The 18,766-nt window shown below is 50.2% G+C and overlaps 6 protein-coding genes across 6 annotated transcripts; 3 read left to right on the top strand and 3 right to left on the bottom strand.

Moving 5' to 3' along the window:
- Nucleotides 1-221: 221 nt before the first annotated feature.
- On the top strand, nt 222-2,683 carry N7458_008358 (AFI1/MesA family protein; the record flags this gene model as incomplete). Its single annotated transcript, XM_056911740.1, has 3 exons — nt 222-826; nt 883-943; nt 995-2,683. 3 exons carry the CDS (start codon nt 222-224, stop codon nt 2,681-2,683), a joined length of 2,355 nt encoding a protein of 784 aa, XP_056764566.1.
- A 478-nt stretch (nt 2,684-3,161) lies between these two features.
- Nucleotides 3,162-3,593, bottom strand: N7458_008357 (MAPEG family protein; the record flags this gene model as incomplete). Its single annotated transcript, XM_056911739.1, has 1 exon — nt 3,162-3,593. One exon carries the CDS (start codon nt 3,591-3,593, stop codon nt 3,162-3,164), a length of 432 nt encoding a protein of 143 aa, XP_056764565.1.
- Nucleotides 3,594-5,054: 1,461 nt separating this feature from the next.
- On the top strand, nt 5,055-6,029 carry N7458_008356 (NAD-dependent epimerase/dehydratase family protein; the record flags this gene model as incomplete). Its single annotated transcript, XM_056911738.1, has 1 exon — nt 5,055-6,029. One exon carries the CDS (start codon nt 5,055-5,057, stop codon nt 6,027-6,029), a length of 975 nt encoding a protein of 324 aa, XP_056764564.1.
- Nucleotides 6,030-6,738: 709 nt separating this feature from the next.
- N7458_008355 (ankyrin repeat domain-containing protein) lies at nt 6,739-8,594 on the bottom strand (the record flags this gene model as incomplete). The annotated part of the gene is made up of 2 exons (XM_056911737.1): nt 6,739-8,170; nt 8,230-8,594. The coding sequence occupies 2 exons, from the start codon at nt 8,592-8,594 to the stop codon at nt 6,739-6,741; spliced, it is 1,797 nt and encodes a 598-aa protein (XP_056764563.1).
- A 630-nt stretch (nt 8,595-9,224) lies between these two features.
- On the bottom strand, nt 9,225-10,412 carry N7458_008354 (uncharacterized protein; the record flags this gene model as incomplete). Its single annotated transcript, XM_056911736.1, has 1 exon — nt 9,225-10,412. One exon carries the CDS (start codon nt 10,410-10,412, stop codon nt 9,225-9,227), a length of 1,188 nt encoding a protein of 395 aa, XP_056764562.1.
- A 1,143-nt stretch (nt 10,413-11,555) lies between these two features.
- N7458_008353 (pyridoxal kinase) lies at nt 11,556-13,062 on the top strand (the record flags this gene model as incomplete). Its single annotated transcript, XM_056911735.1, has 6 exons — nt 11,556-11,606; nt 11,662-11,672; nt 11,747-11,826; nt 11,951-12,163; nt 12,227-12,344; nt 12,423-13,062. The coding sequence occupies 6 exons, from the start codon at nt 11,556-11,558 to the stop codon at nt 13,060-13,062; spliced, it is 1,113 nt and encodes a 370-aa protein (XP_056764561.1).
- Between the last annotated feature and the right edge of the window lie 5,704 nt (nt 13,063-18,766).

Genomic DNA, 18,766 nt, shown 5'->3' with positions numbered 1-18,766 from the left:
TACACACTGCAGCTGTTATCGCCTATCGCCCCCGCTGTGGAGATCGCCCTTTTTCTGAACTGACCCCTGAAACATTGGACTGTCGGCCTGCGGTGATTGGCAGCACTGAACACCGCTCCAGTCGCTATTCTTTCGCTCGCGAGGCCTTCTAGACAAGGCATGTCCCTCAGTCCCTTCGCCTAACTCTGGCCCATCTCGAACCTCGCCCAATTCCTCCGGAGATGGCGTCGACGCTGCCCTATCGACCGTCGAACGACTCCCTGTCCACTTCCAACCCTAAGACCAATGGACTTCCTCGTCTCTCCCCCGCAGCCTCCTTTATTGGACGGTCTCCAAGTGGCTCGCATGCCTCGTTCCGACGCACATCGACCGAGAATCCGATCGGCTATAGGCCACGGCGGTGTAAGGCGCAATACCCGCTGGACTCGCCAGAGCGCCATGTGGAATATATTCTGGTAGCGTCGTTCCATATCGACCGGGGCCCGATTATGGAGCATCAGTATCCGGCGGCAATCAGTGGTGACGAGAGTATGCTCGCAGAGCTGATGCTTCCGGATCAGACCCATGTGCGAAGTCAGGATTGGACCATTTTCTTCTTGCACAAGGACACGAGCGGCGATGATGAGGGAGAGCCGGAGGGCGGGAAGAAGAAGAAAAAGCGAAAGTCAAGATACCGTGCCAATGAGGAGGGGGCGGATATGCCTGAAGAGGAGGAGGGTGAAATCTCTGAGGGTGACAGCAGTGATGACGATGAGGGCGGGGAAGGGCCGCCCTTGATGTACGTGCTGAACTTGGTGAATACGAAGCAGGATAATACTGTTCGACGGTATGATTTCCCCATAACTTGTGCCTGAAAAGCTTTCCATCTGACCAGAGAAATAGTGGTGCTGTCGTCAAGGCCATGGCAATCTGTACGAGACATTCATTCCTTCATATTTACAAAGTGAGTCCGTTCCTTGTATATTATAGAGAGGTGAATCTAACGATACCATAGCCACTATTGCTGTTAGCACTGGAAGATTATTTCAAATCGCCCTACCCTGAAACACTTGCGTCTTTATATGATGCGGTAAATAACATGGATCTCTCGTTGATGCCAAAGATGTCTATTTTGGAGCGGCACATCTTGCAATCCAGTAACACCAAGGACATGTTCATCGAGAAGTTTGAACAAATGGTTCGCCAACGAGAGGAAGAAGAAGCGGAAGATGGGGAGTGTCCCCCATCACCAAAGAAATCGAGCCGATACGTTCTACCTCGGGACACACATGAATTCGAGTCCAAAGTGGTCTACCACGACATTCCCATCCCTGTCAAGATTCCCACGGTCATCTGGCCCGAGACTGTTGGCGATTTCTCTCTCGTCAAACTCATCCAGACTTTCGCCGGACCTCATGCTACCTCCCCGCAACCTTTCCCAATCCATCCTCATTTGACGACCAGCGGTCCATTCACACATCCCATCATCGTGCTTGTCAACGCCATCCTCACGCAAAAACGAGTCATCTTCCTGGGACACAACCGGCCATCAGGCGAGGTAGCTGAAGCTGTTCTCGCAGCCTGTGCACTCGCTTCTGGTGGAATCTTACGCGGATTCACTCGACATGCCTTCCCTTATACCGATCTGACGAAAATCGACGATCTCCTCAAAGTGCCTGGATTCATTGCCGGCGTAACAAATCCCACTTTCGCCAATCATCCCGAATGGTGGGATGTTCTGTGCGATCTACCGACAGGTCGTATTAAGATCTCAAGCCACGTTGAATCTGCCCCAGTAACGGAAGGGCTTCTGTTCTTCCAGCAGCAAAATGCATTGTTGCCAAATCATGCTTCAAACACACACCAAGACCCCACGGGGGACAATATGTTCATGGATGACATTCTTCGTAGCATCAGCCAGCGTCATGGCGAGAACGCCATCCGAGCGAAATGGCGCGCTTATATTGTCAAGTTTACTCGAGTTTCAGCAGCTTTCGAGGAGGCTGTATATGGCGCTTCCAACCTCTATATTATTGGGCCTGGCGAAGAATTGTCACCCGACAGCCCGACGGGCCATCAAACAGACCCGACAGACCCTACATCTCTCAGGGGTCATGGGTACGTCTGGTCCGATGAGGCTACTAAACAGCGCGAGCTCTCCGCCTCTGTGTCGCGGATTGAGGGTTGGCGGAATACCCGTTCATACTACTCGTATATCCAAGACATTGCGGCGATGTATTATCCGGCACGGCCAATTCAACGGCCTGACATACACCACCATCACGATCGACTTCGGTCCCTCAAGTTGTCCCATGCTGAAGCAGGTGCCATCTATCTTGCGCTGGCTCACGCTGTCAAAGACTACGCCGGTATCTGTCAACTTCTGACCGTTGCTCCCGAGAATCAAGCGGGACTCTTCTATGTCAGCATGGGTCTTTTCCATCCAGACCAGGTCGTGCGGGAAGCGACGGTGGACCTACTAGACCGTATTGCCGTACACCCAGCTGGGCGACATTTCTGGACTCATCTCAGCCGCTTCGCCAAGCTGGGCTACTTTCGGGTGAAACGGGACCGCGAAGTTGCTCAAAGTCCTATCTCAGGTGCCGGGTCTCCCACAGCCACGAATCCTGGCACCAACTTTGGTGGCGAGCCTCAGAGTCTGGTGGGAGTTGCTCTTGGGGATAGCGTCAAAAGAAGAAGCTGATCCACTTAAATAAACAGATTTCTCTAGTTTCACTGAGTTATGAGCGCTTTTGTCCCATCCAACCTGCCCTCCTACGCACATACTATCCGATTTACTTTGCTCATTTTTGACGAACGTTAAGAGCCATGCCTTTCCTTTTATCATGACATCTGTGATGCATATTTGCTTGTTTATATTTGTCTTCACGTTTACAGTTACTATGGATATACTGGACGTTGCTTTGACGTCCCCGCACTGAGTCAAATCAAGAGTTGTTTGATCGCTATATATGAATCGCATCTTCCAATATAACTTTACACTATATACACAGAACCGTTGCAGCTCACTCAAAGCGAGGCATGTATGCCCGGGCGGGTGACTCCTGAATCCGTCACTGGAAAATATCAGTCGAAGGATTTGAATATAATTCTGCCATGCGCCTTTGACGTACCCATTGCAAGATAAATGGAGCAAACCTTGAGGCTATCTTTGCCACGGTTCAAAAGACAAGCATGGCCAGCCTTCCAGTCATAACCGCCAGAATACTTGACGAGAAGCCGAACAGCAAGAAACGCGCCATCATAGTATTGGTGATAGATTGGACCAAGCTGTGCAAAACGCGGGTACCGACATACGTCCAAGCAAGAGCCGAGTCCAGTTCATCAATCTTGCCACCACGAGCAATTGCCAGTGCCAAGGCGACCGCGTAGAATTGGGTGGGCTGCTCCATGAGATGGTTGTAGTTATCTCTCTTCCACCGCGCAGTGGGAGGCATCTGCGCATCTATCTGGCTCTTGGTGGTCTGGCCCGAAGGTTTGATTTTGTTATACTCCGGAATCGTGACAGCATACATCCATACTTCCATAACCAGAGTCCAACCATTGAGGGCGGCGACGGGACCAAGAAGACCAGAAGCAGTAACGCTCGACATATTGAATGAATTCATTAGGGCCGGAAAGAAGAGAACAGATTGCGACTCAAGCAGTGCTTTGGCAAATGGGTAAGGACCAGACACGAAGGGCATTTACGGGTTATATACGAGGCTCATGACTCAGGCAGCTGGATTTCTGCCCCTCAATTCTTACAAGAATGGCATGGTCGGATTTCGGGCGTAGTGGAATCCGCAAGGAATGAGCACTGGACACTTGGAAACAACAACAAGAGGGAGTGGGGAAAGCCACACGCTAACATAACTCGCGGCGGGATTGTTGAGCCGAAGCCATCATTAGCTGCCAAGGCGCCCACGTTTCCAGTGCAGAGCGCCTAATGAGGCATTGATCTTCGAGGAATGGCTGGCCATTCAGGATATTCAATCGTCGATCACCAGAAAGCTGCTGTATATTGGGATCAGTAGGTCAATTCAGTTCAGCTCACTGATCTGCCCTCTTGGTAGCATATTCGAACTAAAAGACCATTCCAGATACTTGTCATGGTTCGATGCTGCTACAGACATAAAAGCAGCTTATTTTCGGGACATACGCATCAGTGAGATAAAGGAAGCGGGCAGGGCATGAGCTCGATGGGCGAAGGAAGTCAAGTCAAAGGCATCGGTTCCGATGCTTCAAATGCCATTGTGGAAAATGACACGAAACCTTGAGTGAGATTGCCAAGGTTTTATTCTTGATCTCTTTGATATTCTGGAGGAACAGTTGTATCTTCTTTCTGAGCACGAAGAATACTAGTATGCGGAAGACGAATTTGCTGGAGAAAATAAAGTTTGTCAACGGACTTGCTTAAAGCCGGGCATGTATTTCCTCCCACAGTCCCCGAGAAAGCTGTCTCCGAGAGTAAGAAGCAAGAGACGAAATGTATCGCAAGTTATACAGGCCTGAGTGATGCACCGCAAGAGCTTCAACAGAGAGAAATCGAGATAGGTCCATTTGAAGTTCGCGGGAGAAATTTGGATACAGGTAAGGTTCTCTAATGGTAGCCTTCTTCGAACGCATCCAGGAAGACACAATCTTTGAAATTTACCACGCCAGGTCGGTATTTGCTAATTGAGTTGAAGAATAAAACACTAAACAAATCCATATTTAATGATTGTTCATCCATCTTTCATCTTCATGTCCCGCAATCCTCTGGTAATGTGTCCAATATCCGGTCGTGATGCGGAGTTTGCGGAGATAGCAGGCGATCACGGCTCTCTGCCCGTACTCGCGTTCTATCCATCTACCTGTTCCCGGGCGATGGATGGTGATATCTACCAAATCATGGTCTTTTCACGGATTTTAGCTTCTAAATCCTCTTCTTTGGCTTCAAACCGGACGTACACGGAATGGTGGCAAATTTAACCGGGCTCGTATATATGGCACCCCGCCCCCGCCAACCTCGTCTCGTATAAGTTCTTCACCTCCAACAATCAATCTACAGTGACCAGATAACTTCCCTCAAGATGCCCAAAGTCCTCATTCTCGGTGCAACTGGCTATGTCGGTCGCCAAATTGCCAATCTCCTTGTTCAGAGTGGACAACACACCGTCTACGGAGTGACCCGTACCCCCGCCAAAGCAAAGCAACTGGCCAAAGAAGAGATCATTCCAATTGTCTGCCCAGACCCAGTAAACCAACCAGGACCCTATCTGGATATCATCCGCTCCAAGCATGTCGATGTGGTTGTAGATGTAGCTGGCGCCTATGCTGGTTCGTACAGATTCCTTGCCGACGTGGTTTCAGTCAACAAGGAGCGCATGGCTGCGTCCAACGCTCGAGGTGTTCAGACCTCGAAATTGGGGTACATATATTGCTCGGGGACATGGGTTCACGGCTCGTCCAATGAGCCCGTGAATGATCTTGACATCGTCGGGGACGGAGCCGGCACGCTTCCAGAGGAATTGGTGGCCTGGCGAGTTGGGGTGGAGAAGGCTGTGCTTCAGGCATCAGACGTTCTTGATATCATGATCCTGCGACCAGCTCTGATCTATGGACGAGAAAGCACCATTTGGACCCCTTTTATAACTCCCGTGCTGGAGGCTGCGAAGACGGGGGCTCAGAACGTGGAAATCCCACTAGATGCTCAGTCTCGACCTGGCCTGATCCACGTCGATGACGTGGCGAAAGCTTTTGTTCGTGCGATTGAGAAAGTACACCTTTTCCCCGGCACAGGAGTATACCCCGTCTTTGATCTGGTGACCAGCCAGGAGAGCATGCGCGATATCTTCAATGCCCTGTCTTCCACATGGGGATTCAAGGGAGGAGTGGAACTAAAGGGACACGGCGGTGATCTATTTTCCAAGGCAATGTGCACCAATTTCCGAGGATCTTCTGCGCGGGCAAAGCAACTGTTGGACTGGCAGCCAACGAGGTTGAATGGTTTCGTACAAGATATGGATATCTATGCCGCTGCATTTGTGGCAGAGCACATTGAGTAAATACAAAAGCATGCTAGCTAATGGTTGGCCCCTTGGCCAATATGCAAGTCAAATATAGGGTTTACAGCTCATCGGGTTGGTTTTGCTAGTAATTAGTAGGATATCTGTAGGATCATGTAGGATTATATAGGCGCTTATCTTAAGCAAATTCCTTATCGATACCCGACCATTATCTGGTCCCACCCGATGGGTTCTCGTCGGTATAGGTTGAATTTACTAGTAGCTACTAATACTAGTCACCCGGCCACCCGGTGGGTTCCTGTAGGATATATAAGGATTTCCTAGTTAGGATTAGTACTAAACTTTAGCTATAGAAATAGCTAATTTTTACTAGTAGCTATTAGTCTAACTAAAATATAAGTATACTACTAATATATAATACTTTATAGATAGTACTAGTAATAGCTAGAAGGATTAGCTTTAAAGAAGGAATAGTATATTTTTATATAACTAGTAAATCGTAAAGAGATATCTTTTGGGAGATCTTTCTACGTGCCTCTGGGGACTTAAGATAAGCGCCTACATATTCCTATATAATCCTACATGATCCTACAGATATCCTAGCTAAACCCATCCGATCATATATAATTACTACTAAAACCCACCGGGTGACCGGGTTATTTCCTACCCGGTCACCCGGTTTACGGAAAATCCTCAAATATATACATTCATTTGAGTTTATAGCATATACCTGTGTCTTCACAGCTTCTCAGTAGTACTGAAATGGAGTGGCTTGATACCCGTACCGTTCAAAAATACGAATAATCTCGCTACGTCCAAGTGAGGATGCCATCGATAATGGCGATTGGCCATGCACGTCCTTTTTCAACGGGTCTGCGAGGAACTCCATCAACAAGCTGACCATATCAGTCTTCCCTTGATGAACGGCCTTCCAAAGCGGCGTCTTCCGAGGGTACGCCGTCTTGTCAACCTCCGCTCCCGTGGTCAACAGTAGTCGGGCGATCTCGACGTTGCCATAGAACGCTGCTCGCGAAAGCGCAGTATCGCCACTAGTGCATAGAACATTCGGATCAGCACCTCGGTCCAGAAATAGCCGAACAATGCCTTCGTGCCCCGCCGCAGCGGCTTGCGAGAGCGCAGTCTTGCCTAGATTCTTGCCAGCATCGGGATTCGCCCCGTTCTCGAGGAAGATTCGAACAATGTCTTCTCGACCCCTCAGCGCGGCTGCCCCCAAGGCTGTGTCACCGTTGTCTGACCTCCTTTCAATATCCGCACCGTACTGGAGAAGGAGCTCAACGATGTCCTTGTGGCCAAATGATACAGCTACCATCAAGGCTGTTTCTCCTGCATCATTTGTCGTGTCCACGTCCGCACCCTTGTCCAAGGATACCTTGACGGAATACAACCCACCCATTTGAATCAAGGTCACAAAATCCTCTTTGCTGCCAGTGAGCTTGAACTTCATGCGCTTCATAATGCTGGGCTTCTTGCCGCGAATAATTGACTTTGGTCGGGAGGAACTGTTCATAGAATAGCTGTTTACTGATCTGTTCTCCTGACTATTCTCGACGCTGGTCTCAGACTGGACGGGGATAGGAAGAGTTTCTCGTGGTACGGCTTGTTTATCGGTATCGTTATTTGTTGGGAAAAATGGCTCCATGGCCATGGGAATGGGGAAGTCATCAATGGGTAGTGCTTGCTTTTGCGTATCGTCCGTATCTTGGAGCTCCATTGCGACTGGGATTGGAAAGTCTTCCGTGGGCAGTACTTCCTTGTCTGAGAGGCCCTTTTCTGAATCTTCTTGCGAGCGAATGGGTAGGGTGAGTGGGTCCCCTGAAGGCGTTGTGTTGTACAGCGAATTCCGTGGAGGCAATGCGGGCTTTTTCGACCAGGACGATCTCGCTGAAGTAACTGCGTTTTGGCCACAACGTTCCAAGAGGTGCTCCCTGTCTACAGCATATCGTAGGGTTGAAATGATATAGCCATGGTCTTGATCTGACCATTCGGGTATAATGCCAACATCATGCAGTTCATTTTGAAGCTTGTTCCATGCTTCATCTTTCTCACTCTTCGGAGAAGCATCATCAAGAACGTTTGAGACAACAGCGGACTCTCGCTTCCCTGCTCGCACATCTTCAATGTAACCCCGCAGGAGTTGGTTAACATTGGCTTGTGAGGATCTAGAGAGAGGGTTAGCTCTTCTGTCCGCACATCAGAGACTGCTCCAGGATCAACAAACATCATCATATCAGCATTCATAACGCTGAGTTCAAATATCAGGGACGAAAATCGCCCCCGAATATCGGACAGTGGATTAACCGGCCCCACTTCATCCGCTTGTCGATGAAGCTCTTCCAGCTCCAGTAGAGCTACACGACAGCCGGCAAGAGCGTTGTCAATTGCTACGACGGGGTAGTCAACACAGAGAAGCGCCAATGAGGTTCTTGTCGCATCAAGCACTAATCGAAGTAGACTAAGCTCATTACGCGCCTGATTGACGAGAGTGGGCTCACGGCTGGTAGAGTCATACAAGGAGTCCGCTAATGGTAGAATGTCTGTGATCTGCTCAGATGGGACGCCTCGCGGAGCTTCGGGCACGGGCATGATGAAGCATGGCGCACGAGGGTAAAGGAAAACAAGCAATGAGGTCCGAAACCTCACGCCAAGCCGCCGTTATTATAGGGCGCTTGGGATTGGCGGCCCACTGGGGTTGTTGGGGGCTGAGTCTGAGCAGGGATCGCCACCGACTCGAAGTGTGCGTTGGTGATGCATACCCCTGGTGTAATTAGCCGTATTCCCCTGATATTTAAGGCTGTGCTTGGTGCATGATGCATGCACTCGACATATCCAGAGAGTTCTCTCAAGAAATTTTGGGCTTGATTGAATGAGAAAGGCATAATTCGTAAGCCAAGTTCAGAGGCAGAGATTGCCTAGGGAGTGATCTACAGGGATCGGGGACGAGCGCAATTCGTCGCAATGAACAGCAAATAACACCAGATATTAATTCACATTTATTTTCCTATAAAGTAGAGCATAAATATACAGATTGTATTAATCAATAGACAAGAAAAAATGTGTATATCACGAAAATGAAATGGCACGCTGTTCGCTGGCATCACACATGACTGTACTCCCGAAGGAGAGAGAGAAGAAGGGTAAAGGAGCGACCCAACTATGCATAACAAAACAGAAATAGCAGAAAAGTCAAGGGTAGAACTGAGGCTCAGGCTTCAATTAGAATACCCCCGCCATCGTTGTCCCGAGGACGATGGCGAATAGTGAAGTAATAAGCCGGAAATTAGCTGATTGCATCACCTGTTCAGCGCCGGAGGTCACTTTGTCGGAGCCGACAGTGACATTGGTAGTGACAAAATTGGAGCCACAGTAATTATTGACCACTTTTGCAGACGGCACGTAGGTGGAGTCGAGAGACTGGCCGTCGATGGTGGCCCAGTGGGCGAAGATCTTCATGGTTGCTTGCAAGCATTCGTTGCAGGTCAATTTCCCCGACGCACTCAAGGTGCTACCAATGGGAATGAAATAGATATTATAATCGTTCGGGGCCGTCGTGTTGGTAACGGCATCGACAAAGCAATAGTCCTTGGTATCCGGATTGGACAGGCAAGAGGCGCGGTACATGGGCTCATATGCCATCAACTCCTGATAGACGCTTTGGACAACCGAGTTATTCGATTCGTAATCTCCACCGCAATTACTGTGGTGAAGCATTTCTTTAGCCAGCGAGTTCATGATCGATGCACACTTGGCGACTGGTTGGGAGCATGCAACGTCGAGCACGTGGGAGGTAGCCACGGCTGAGGTCAATGTATGGAAAAAGGAATTGGAATTGCCGAGGAGGACCGATACTGGATAACAGTCGGTGAACGACGAGTTGGAGCGGAATGTATCGAAGAAGGCGACGCAGGTGGCGTTGGCGAAGTTGTTGGAGAGGGTGTCAAATGCAGACGGCAGGTCACTGGAAGACGAATTGTCGGCAGTCACAATGCTTCTCGGTAGTAACAAGCCATCATTCTGATCGGTGCCTGGCAATGTCGCTTTTTCGTCGCTGTGGTCTTTATCAACTTGTATGATTTCGTGGGGCTCAAATGATGGACGTCGTTCGACAAGATCATCCAGGTTGATCTCTCCGCTTGACCCCAACGCCGATCGGGGCCCATCCGGGGCTAGATCTGATGCGCTGGCTGTTGATTGCGCCAGCGTTGATATCGGCGAGAAACAGAGAATAAGCATTAGAATTAATAGGCCATGGTAAAGCGGCCCGATGAATTGTGCTGGTCGGCGAAACGATCCGGATCGCAACCAGGAGCGCAGTGAAGATGAACGAGAGTAAGACATCGGAGAGAGCGAGTGACTGGCATTTGGACTGCCGATGTAGTGCCCTGAGTGAGCGATTGGATCCATGGCGATGAGAATCCGTAGTAGAAGCGAGCGACGTAGCCACGACGGGGCTATAATGAAAAAAAAAAGCGAGTGAAAAAAAACGCAATACCCGTGCTATGAACGATCCGACATAGCCTACACTGTCATCGAGGCCCCCAACTGGGCGAGAAGAGAATCAGAAGGACATTCGAGCGTCGGAGTCAGACGTGGTCCACGGAAAGCTGAACACCCTTTTGCAGTCTTGGAGTTGGAAAAGGAAGAAGGATGACCACCACGAGGGCACAACGGCCAGTCTACCGTACTAGTAACCCTCCACGAAGGCTGCTAGCCGGGCACGGAACACCAGACTGGACCAAGTTGAATTTAGTGCTGGTCTCCATCGCATGGACAGAGCAGCCAAGGCCGAGAACACGCCTAGTCGCGGTGCGCTTTGCCCTGAAAGAGCAGGGCTGGTTGGGACTAGAGCGTTCTGTGGAGTCGGGCGACGGGTACTGGTTCAGCGGTTCAGGGGTACTTGCATGGTGCAGGGGCCAAGTATCGTCGTCGCGGCCCTCTCTTGGAAAGTTCAAGATGCTCAGAAGGGAAAGGTTCGTCGCATGGCTGAAGGATTGCTGATGAGAGACGATCGCGAGGCCGAGACCAGCCCATGGTCTTACGTTGATGAACCATCACACAGGACGGTAAATGATCCCACGCTGATCTTCTACCGTTCTCCAGTAGATACGAGGCAGCCAGTCTCTGTTTCCTTTTTTGACCCTTTGGACCTAATTTTTGGTCCGCGTGTACGATTATGTCGGTGTTTCGAGAGGAAATGAAAAGGACGCCGGCGTGCAACACGACGTAAGGAGCCAGAGGGGCGGTTGCTCGTTTTTGCTCGAGGTATTTGGTGGCCATGGACAGAGTAATCATGGGGTCAGTGTGTTCAGGCACTGAGGCTCGACTGTGACACGCGACATGCCTTTTTACTTTTCACGATGATCTCGTAATCTTTGATCTCTACTTTTTACAACTTGCTAAGAACTTGTGTATTCTCACCCACTCTTGTACAAGGCCCTCCCGGTGAATGCCTCAATCTTCGGGCCAATTAGGTAAGAGGAAATCCGGCCACTCCGCGGCCATTTCTCCCCCACACTCTCCAAGAACTTCACCCCTCCATTATTCATCATGTCTGACTCGCTCGTCCCAGAGACAAGAGTGCTGGCTGTGGCTAGCCATGTAAGTGACGCAGGGAGAACCTCCAACCGTGACTAAATAACTAACATCCCTCCAGGTTGCCTATGGGTATGTGTTCGGTCCGCTCTCTGTGGAGTCATCCAGTCATCCGATGATGACGTCCAAGCTGACATTTTTCCCAGCCATGTGGGAAATACAATGGCGACTTTTGTCATGCAGTCATTGGGCTGCGAGGTTGCCGCATTGAATACTGTCAACTTCAGTATGTTATCTCTTCCGCTACGTTAAGCGAATCAATTCAACCTTTATGAGTCAACTCCGCGGGAAAGTTCCCAGGAGGTACTCCCCATGATATGGTATCAGCATCGCTAATCAAGGTTATCTAGGTAACCATACCGGCTATCGTCAATTCAAGGGTACCCGTGCAACTGCACAGGAAATCTCGGACATCTACCAAGGTCTATGCTTGAGTAATTTGACCGACTTCGATGTCATGCTCTCCGGTTATGCCCCGAGTGCAGCTGCTGTCGAAGCCGTAGGCGCCATTGGCATTGATCTGCAACAAAGAGCTGAGAAAAAGCCCGGATCTTTCTTCTGGGGTAAGCCAATCTGTTCTTCTCCTCGACTTCATGAATTGATCAGTTACTAATTGACCATTCTAGTATTGGACCCTGTGATGGGCGATCAGGGCCGTTTATACGTTAATGACGACGTTGTCCCCGCTTACAAGAAAATCATCCACCATGCAGACCTAATCCTTCCCAACCAGTTTGAAGCCGAGTAAGTCCAGTTTAGCAGACCATGCAGCCGATGTCTCCACGGGAAAATCGAGCACCGACACCTAACCTGCACATATAGAGTCCTCTCCGGCATCAAAATCACTTCCCTCGCTACCCTGGCCGAGGCGATCACCGCCATCCATCGCATCTATTCTGTACCACACGTCATAATCACCTCTGTGCAGCTTTTCAAACTGTCCACGTCCGGGTCTACCCCCAGTCCACCGGATAACTTTCTGACAGTGATCGGCTCAACCACAAAGTCCAACGGATCTCCGCGTCTGTTCCGGGTCGACATCCCCGCCCTGGACTGTTTCTTCAGTGGTACGGGTGACATGTTCGCTGCACTGACAGTAGCTCGACTACGCGAGGCCGTCGACGCTGCAGGCGACGATCTGCGCAACACCCGATCGTGGGTGTCTCCCGACGACGTCCCGTCCAGTAAGCTGCCATTGGCTCAATCTACCATCAAGGTTCTTTCAAGTATGCATAGCGTTCTCGAGCGGACGGTGGAGGCTCGCGATGCGGAACTTGCAAAGAATATCCCCACTCAGAATGGGGATGTGAACCCGGAGGAGAAGCAAAAGCGCGAACATCTACGACGGACTAAGGCTGCGGAAGTGCGGTTGGTTCGCAATACGCGATTCTTGAGAGATCCTCCTTCCCAGTTTGAGGTGCAGGAATGGAACAAGGAAGATCTCCCAGCACATTTACAATAGAGGATATCGTTATGAATAGACAGGTCAATGAAAGGAAAAGGGAATAGTTTATAGAAGTGAGAGATGAAATTGGGTTCTCTACCGGCCTACAGTTTTGACTCGCACATATAATTTGATATTAGATTCCGTGAAAATCACGATTGGAAATTTTTATTGCTCTACTTCATTGGGCCCAGACAGTGATTTGAGACAACAGCAAGAACCCGACAATATTCGGGAGGAAGTCTAGCCCAAAAGCTTCTCTTGAGGGTTTCTGAAATGTATTTGATGTATAGCGTCTCTTAGAATCTTATCCTACCATTCTCTCATGGTCATCTCGAGATGGTATCTGATGTGAAAAATCACAGGAAGTATCATAGTTCAAGCTGATGAACATACACCAAGGTATTGTCCTTTCGTGCTCCACCACCAGCGGCATCGAGGTGACCTTCAATATTCCGCGACTTGAGTGGGCTCTCAGTATCTTTTGTACTACCTTCGATCTCTCTGTTCAGAACATACCTACGATTCAACCAGTAGCGAACATCAGGTTAGTTGTCTTGTCAAAAGCCCTTCTGTCCCGAGATCGTCAAAGACGAGATTTTGGCGAAAGGATTAGATAACCGAGGATGGTTCATAGTGTCCTGAGTAGTTAAATGAACTTTCAAACTTATGACTTGAGACAACCAGTCAGTTATGCCCAATCAATCTACTATCAAGGCAGCCAGGTATGACAATGAATCTCGAAAATGTAAAACACTTCCCGCATAGGTCCAGCTCTCATTTCGGTTGAGTCGTACTCGACATGTGAATTCATTAAATCCGGTAAAGAACCGCCAATTCTAGATATACTCCAATGCGTTTTGTTTCTCCCCAGAACCCGATTCGTTAATAGATCATCCTCATCTTTGTTTCATTCCAGTCTCTAAACGCCAGTGCTGCCGAATCCACCGGCACCACGGACACTCTCCTCGAGCTCTTCGACGACTGCGACCTCGGGGGTATAGATCTATGCAGATGTTAGGGTATATGAGCGTCTCGACGGTGAATTGTGGAAATTTGCACTTACCCTCTCCAGAACCAGCTGGGCAACGCGGTCACCGACCTTGACTAGATATCAAAGCCATGTCAATCACTGCCGTATAATCAATCAATTAATCAATCAACGTCAAACCACGTACCAGGGAAGTCGACGTCAGAGTGGTTGAACAGCAGCACCTTCACCTCGCCCCGGTAATCAGCATCAATGACACCAGCACCAGTATCGATGAAGTGCTTCGAGGCAAGACCACTACGGGGAGCAACGCGGCCATCTGCAAGAAACAAAAAAGAATCAGCCTCCACGTTTTTCGCCACTTCCAAATCCCAAATACTGTGAAAGCAACGTCAAACATACAAGTACCCTCCGGCACAGCCATCGCAATACCAGTATCAATCAAAGCCTTGCCCTTGGCCGGCACCACCGTCTCCTTGGCAGCATACATATCGTACCCCGCAGCAAAGGCCGAGCCCCGCGTCGGGGCCGTGGCCGAGTCAACCAGCTTCTTGATCAACAGGGGGGCAGAGGCTGCTGGATCGAAGTGACGGCGGGGGCATTGGAGGCAGTCATTTCGGCGTTGTCGTTTGTTTTCGTACGCTTCGCAAGCGGGGAGGCGGGGAGGGACGGTGGTTCGCGGACGGCGTTTGTGGCGGGGATGGTGGCAGGCGGAGTGGTCTCTCTGGTCATTGCCGGGAGAACGAGGTAATTCGGGAGGGGAGAGGGAATATGAAAGAGGGGAGCAATGAGAGTGGACCCAAGTTGACTTGGAGGGTTAATTGAGAGATTGGCAAAAGTAGAGGTGGAATTGCGGTGTAGTTTGAAGAGTTGCGTCTCTTGCGCGCTTCACCGCTGGGACGCGGCGCGCTCGCGTCGAGGGAAACTGGGCTGGCGTAGAGAGAGTGTTTGTGCTGTTTGCTCTGAAAGTCACGTGATTTTAGTTCCAGTGGATTTGGTCATGTGATGTATGGATACGGCTGACTCTCACCATTCCCCGTTGAGCCTCGCTTGGAAGAAAGAGCCGCCGTTACGGGATCCAGTCTATGGAGAATCTCCAGACGCCGTGCGGGTACATAGTGTCTCAGAATGGAGACTATTGCTATATTAGGGCAATCCTCGATAATAAGAGCTCCACGCACACTTCGTATTAGAGTGGGACTATAGGGGTTTCCGTCACTGACCACTCCTGTATGAATGGGCTTTGAACGACCAGAAATGGGATGTGTATAGCTTTTATCTTATCTCACCTTTAGATCTCAGAAACTGTGTCCCTCAAAGGTAAGACTGCAAGCCTCAAGTATGAACACTTATCAGTGCCCTCCGTACTTGAGTTGGCTGGTTCCAAGCCCATCAGTTTCACTCAAATCGTCCAGGAAGCTCCAACGGGGCCCTCCAAGAATCGAATCTCAACCAAAAGACGCCCTATCCGATCCTCATTATCCACATGGTATAACGTGGTCAGGTCCTCATACATCATATCATTGCAAATACCCGGCCCCTCCCCGACCAATGCCCAATTCCGGTATTCATCTGCGACTAACCAATCCTCCACTCACACACCTCGTATTGATAGATTATCACAATCAAGCAGCCCCAAGGCTCAGCCATGCGAGTCTTGGAGGCTCCGTATCTGCACGCATTGCGGCCCGGTTCGCAGGACAGCGGGACCTAGTCGCGGGTGTTGGCGACTACTGCGGCATGATGGCATGATGGCATCCGTTCTGCCTGAGGCGTGCAGGATGGTCGTGACTAGTGCGTGGAAGGATTGATGGAGACAGCACTGGCTGGCGAGCGTGGTCCAGTCGTTGAGGTGGATTAGCGACTATGGATTGCGTCGAAGGCTAGAAGGCGCGCTAGAGAGTTTCTCGGCTGGGGAGGGGTTACAAGGATGCATTCTTGCCCGGGTGGAGGATTGCTTGCGAATTTCGGGGTCCGTGGATAAATCCGTGGAGTTTCTGTGCAGGAAGACGAAGAGGATTGATGATGGGGGATGTCATTGTTTGTTTTGGGAGCCAGCTTTTTTGAAAGTCCGGTTGCTCTTTCTCTTTCTCACGGGAGGAGATCCGTATGTAGCGTGGAGTGAGCAACTCGTCGTTTTGTGGATATCAGTTTTCGAAGTAGTAGCAGTACTTTGTACCTTGGAGATATCTCTTGACAATAGAAAGTACATGGTACCCCGTAGTATATCTCCGTACACAGTCCATGTATACCTGGACTCGGATAAGAACATCCGTTGGACAAGTTCAACCCTTCTCCATCGTCATCTCCATCATCACTCGAGGAAGAAGCAGAATCATCATCCTCAATAATGCTGCCATCCTTGATTTCCAGTCGGACCATGTCCGGAGTTATTGGTTCTCTTTTTTTTCATTAATTCCTGCCGCGGGGTCATGTCAGCACTTGACCTTATTCGGTCCACGTTGGTCGCGACTCGAGAAGCGCCCGTATTTTCCTGCGGCTGGCGGCCACTTTGCACACCGACGACCTCGTACCCTCGTCGAAGAACCCTTTGCTGATTCGATGACTCGCTGAGAGTTGAGGGGGTGGTGTCAGAGTTGGGGGGTCACAGACACGGCCACGGTCATGGTCATGGACTGACGGTGCTATGGTGAAATTCTCCCCAATGTAGACTGGCAGGAGGAAGAATTTTTTTTTTTTATTACTTTTGATGGCTATTTTACTTTCCTTTCGTTTCCACTTGTGCGCGTGTCCTCTGGTAGGGACGTTATGATAGGCTGGTCTGACTGTCTGCGAAAGAGGGGAACTCAAAAGAGACTCGACTTTCAAGGGAGGAAGGGGGGGGTGGGGGGCTACCTTGGCCCTGCGGCTCTACGTAAAGTGAGGCTGAGGGCCGGACCAACAAGCGACCAGAAAGAAGAAAAGAAACGAGCGCAGGGTGGTCCGAATGTTGAACCACAGGAGGGGCTCCATCGAAGAGAAGGGGGCCTGTGAGTCCGTTGAGTGGGCAAAAAGCCTGAAGGGGCTTGAAGAACCCACTTAGGTTGCACTAGCACGGTGCCATCTGGAGTTACATAGGCTGATTAATTTAATAATTTAGGCCGCTGTGGTGCGCCAGAGGAGGAAACCCCAGGCGTTGCGCAAATGATCTCGGCGCGGGCCGCGTATTGCCTTTCTGGAAGAAGCAGAAGTAGAAGGTGCAGAGCGACATGCTGACCAGGGTATGAGGGGCGAATACGGTAGGATGACAGGATGATAGCATGGTTAGCCAAGGTGATGGTCAAGGGAGACGACGGTGAACGGGAAGCAGGGAGTCCATCACAAAGGGCGTTTCGAAGAATGACCCAGCAGTTTAACCAGGGTGCAGGAGGAGAGACCAGACCAGACCAGACCAGACCAGACGATTGTTGCGTTGACCACGCCAAGACTAGGCGGTTCGTCAGGATGTCTGAAACGCGCAACGTGGATCATGTTGCGTTGGCAATCCTTCGGACCCAGGCGGGTCAGGCAAGTCTGGGCATGGGCATTGGGGAGGTCAGAGGCGGGAATGGAAGGAGACCAGACCAAGCTCAGAATGAAGAAGCCAAACAAGGGAAGGAGTGTGTATCGTCGAACGGGGGGCGGGGGCGGCGATTCGGAAGGAGGATGAAAAGCTCCAGTCAATAATCAGAATGGTAGGTTGAAAGTCAAAATCCCAGAGAGAAAGAGCATGGGATATCATCATCTCTGGGATGGCCAACAGACCCAAGAAGTGGAGAAGCACAGTCGTGCAGGTTCCCTAGCTGGGATTCAAGCCAGGGTGGGGGGGGAGGAGCACCGGGTGCGAATCAATCGAATGCATGGAAGGGAAACGAAAAAAAACACCAGAGCAAATAAGATGTAATGATTAGATGGGCCAAGCATCTGGAAACCCATGAGAAACATGAGAAACTGGGAGAGGGAAAAAAGGGGGGGTTGGCAACTTGGCCTGTCTTTGACAGGAAGTGGAGAATCAGCAACGGTTGTGTCCACTCATCGGCCCCAATGACCCCGGTTGATGACTCCGAAGTTGTAATTGTATTCGGCCGTACGCACAAAGGCGAAAGCAAGAGAGACAGAGAGAGGAAAAAAAAAAAAGGGCAAGAAACAAATGGTGTAGCCTAGAGAAGAAGGAGAGTGGAGGAGAAAGATCACAAAGTGGAACTAACAGAGTTGGGAAACAGAGTTGAGCGTGCGACCAGCCCCATTCTCCCAAATCCTCCGATAGATTAACGTATTTACGATCATCTGCCAGTGGTCAGGAGAGTCTCGCGGTGGGAATTGGCGGTGTCGGGGTCGGGCTTCGAGTCTGTGGGAACTGGGGAGCGGATCGAGGATGACGAGGGAGGGTGACGATAGCCCGCGATCGAGAGGAGGTGTGGTTCTTGGTAGAAAGTGTCTCCCTTGAGGCTGTGTTGGATCGATGAGTACTACTGATCGATAAAACTCTATAAAAAAAATAAGACCAGGCAAACGGACGTAAAGGCGAGCGCAGTGTAGGTTCTAGTCTCGAGTCCAGTAGTACTTATGCCTCCCTGATTACTCTTCTCCCTGGAAACATACAATCGGATCTCGATTATCCAGTCGACCAGTCGAGCAGAACTGGTTCTCCAGGAAGAGGAAGAATACCCACGATTATTCTTCTTCCAGTGACAGGTTCCGTTTCTTGCTGCGGGGAATACATCAAACGACAGAAAAAAGAGAGCCTCGGAA

The sequence above is a fragment of the Penicillium daleae genome, assembly GCF_028827525.1.
Source record: "Penicillium daleae strain IBT 16125 chromosome Unknown utg000007l_segment0_segment0, whole genome shotgun sequence".
NCBI classification, from domain to species: domain Eukaryota; kingdom Fungi; phylum Ascomycota; class Eurotiomycetes; order Eurotiales; family Aspergillaceae; genus Penicillium; species Penicillium daleae.
This window is presented reverse-complemented; position numbering and strand designations above follow the sequence as displayed.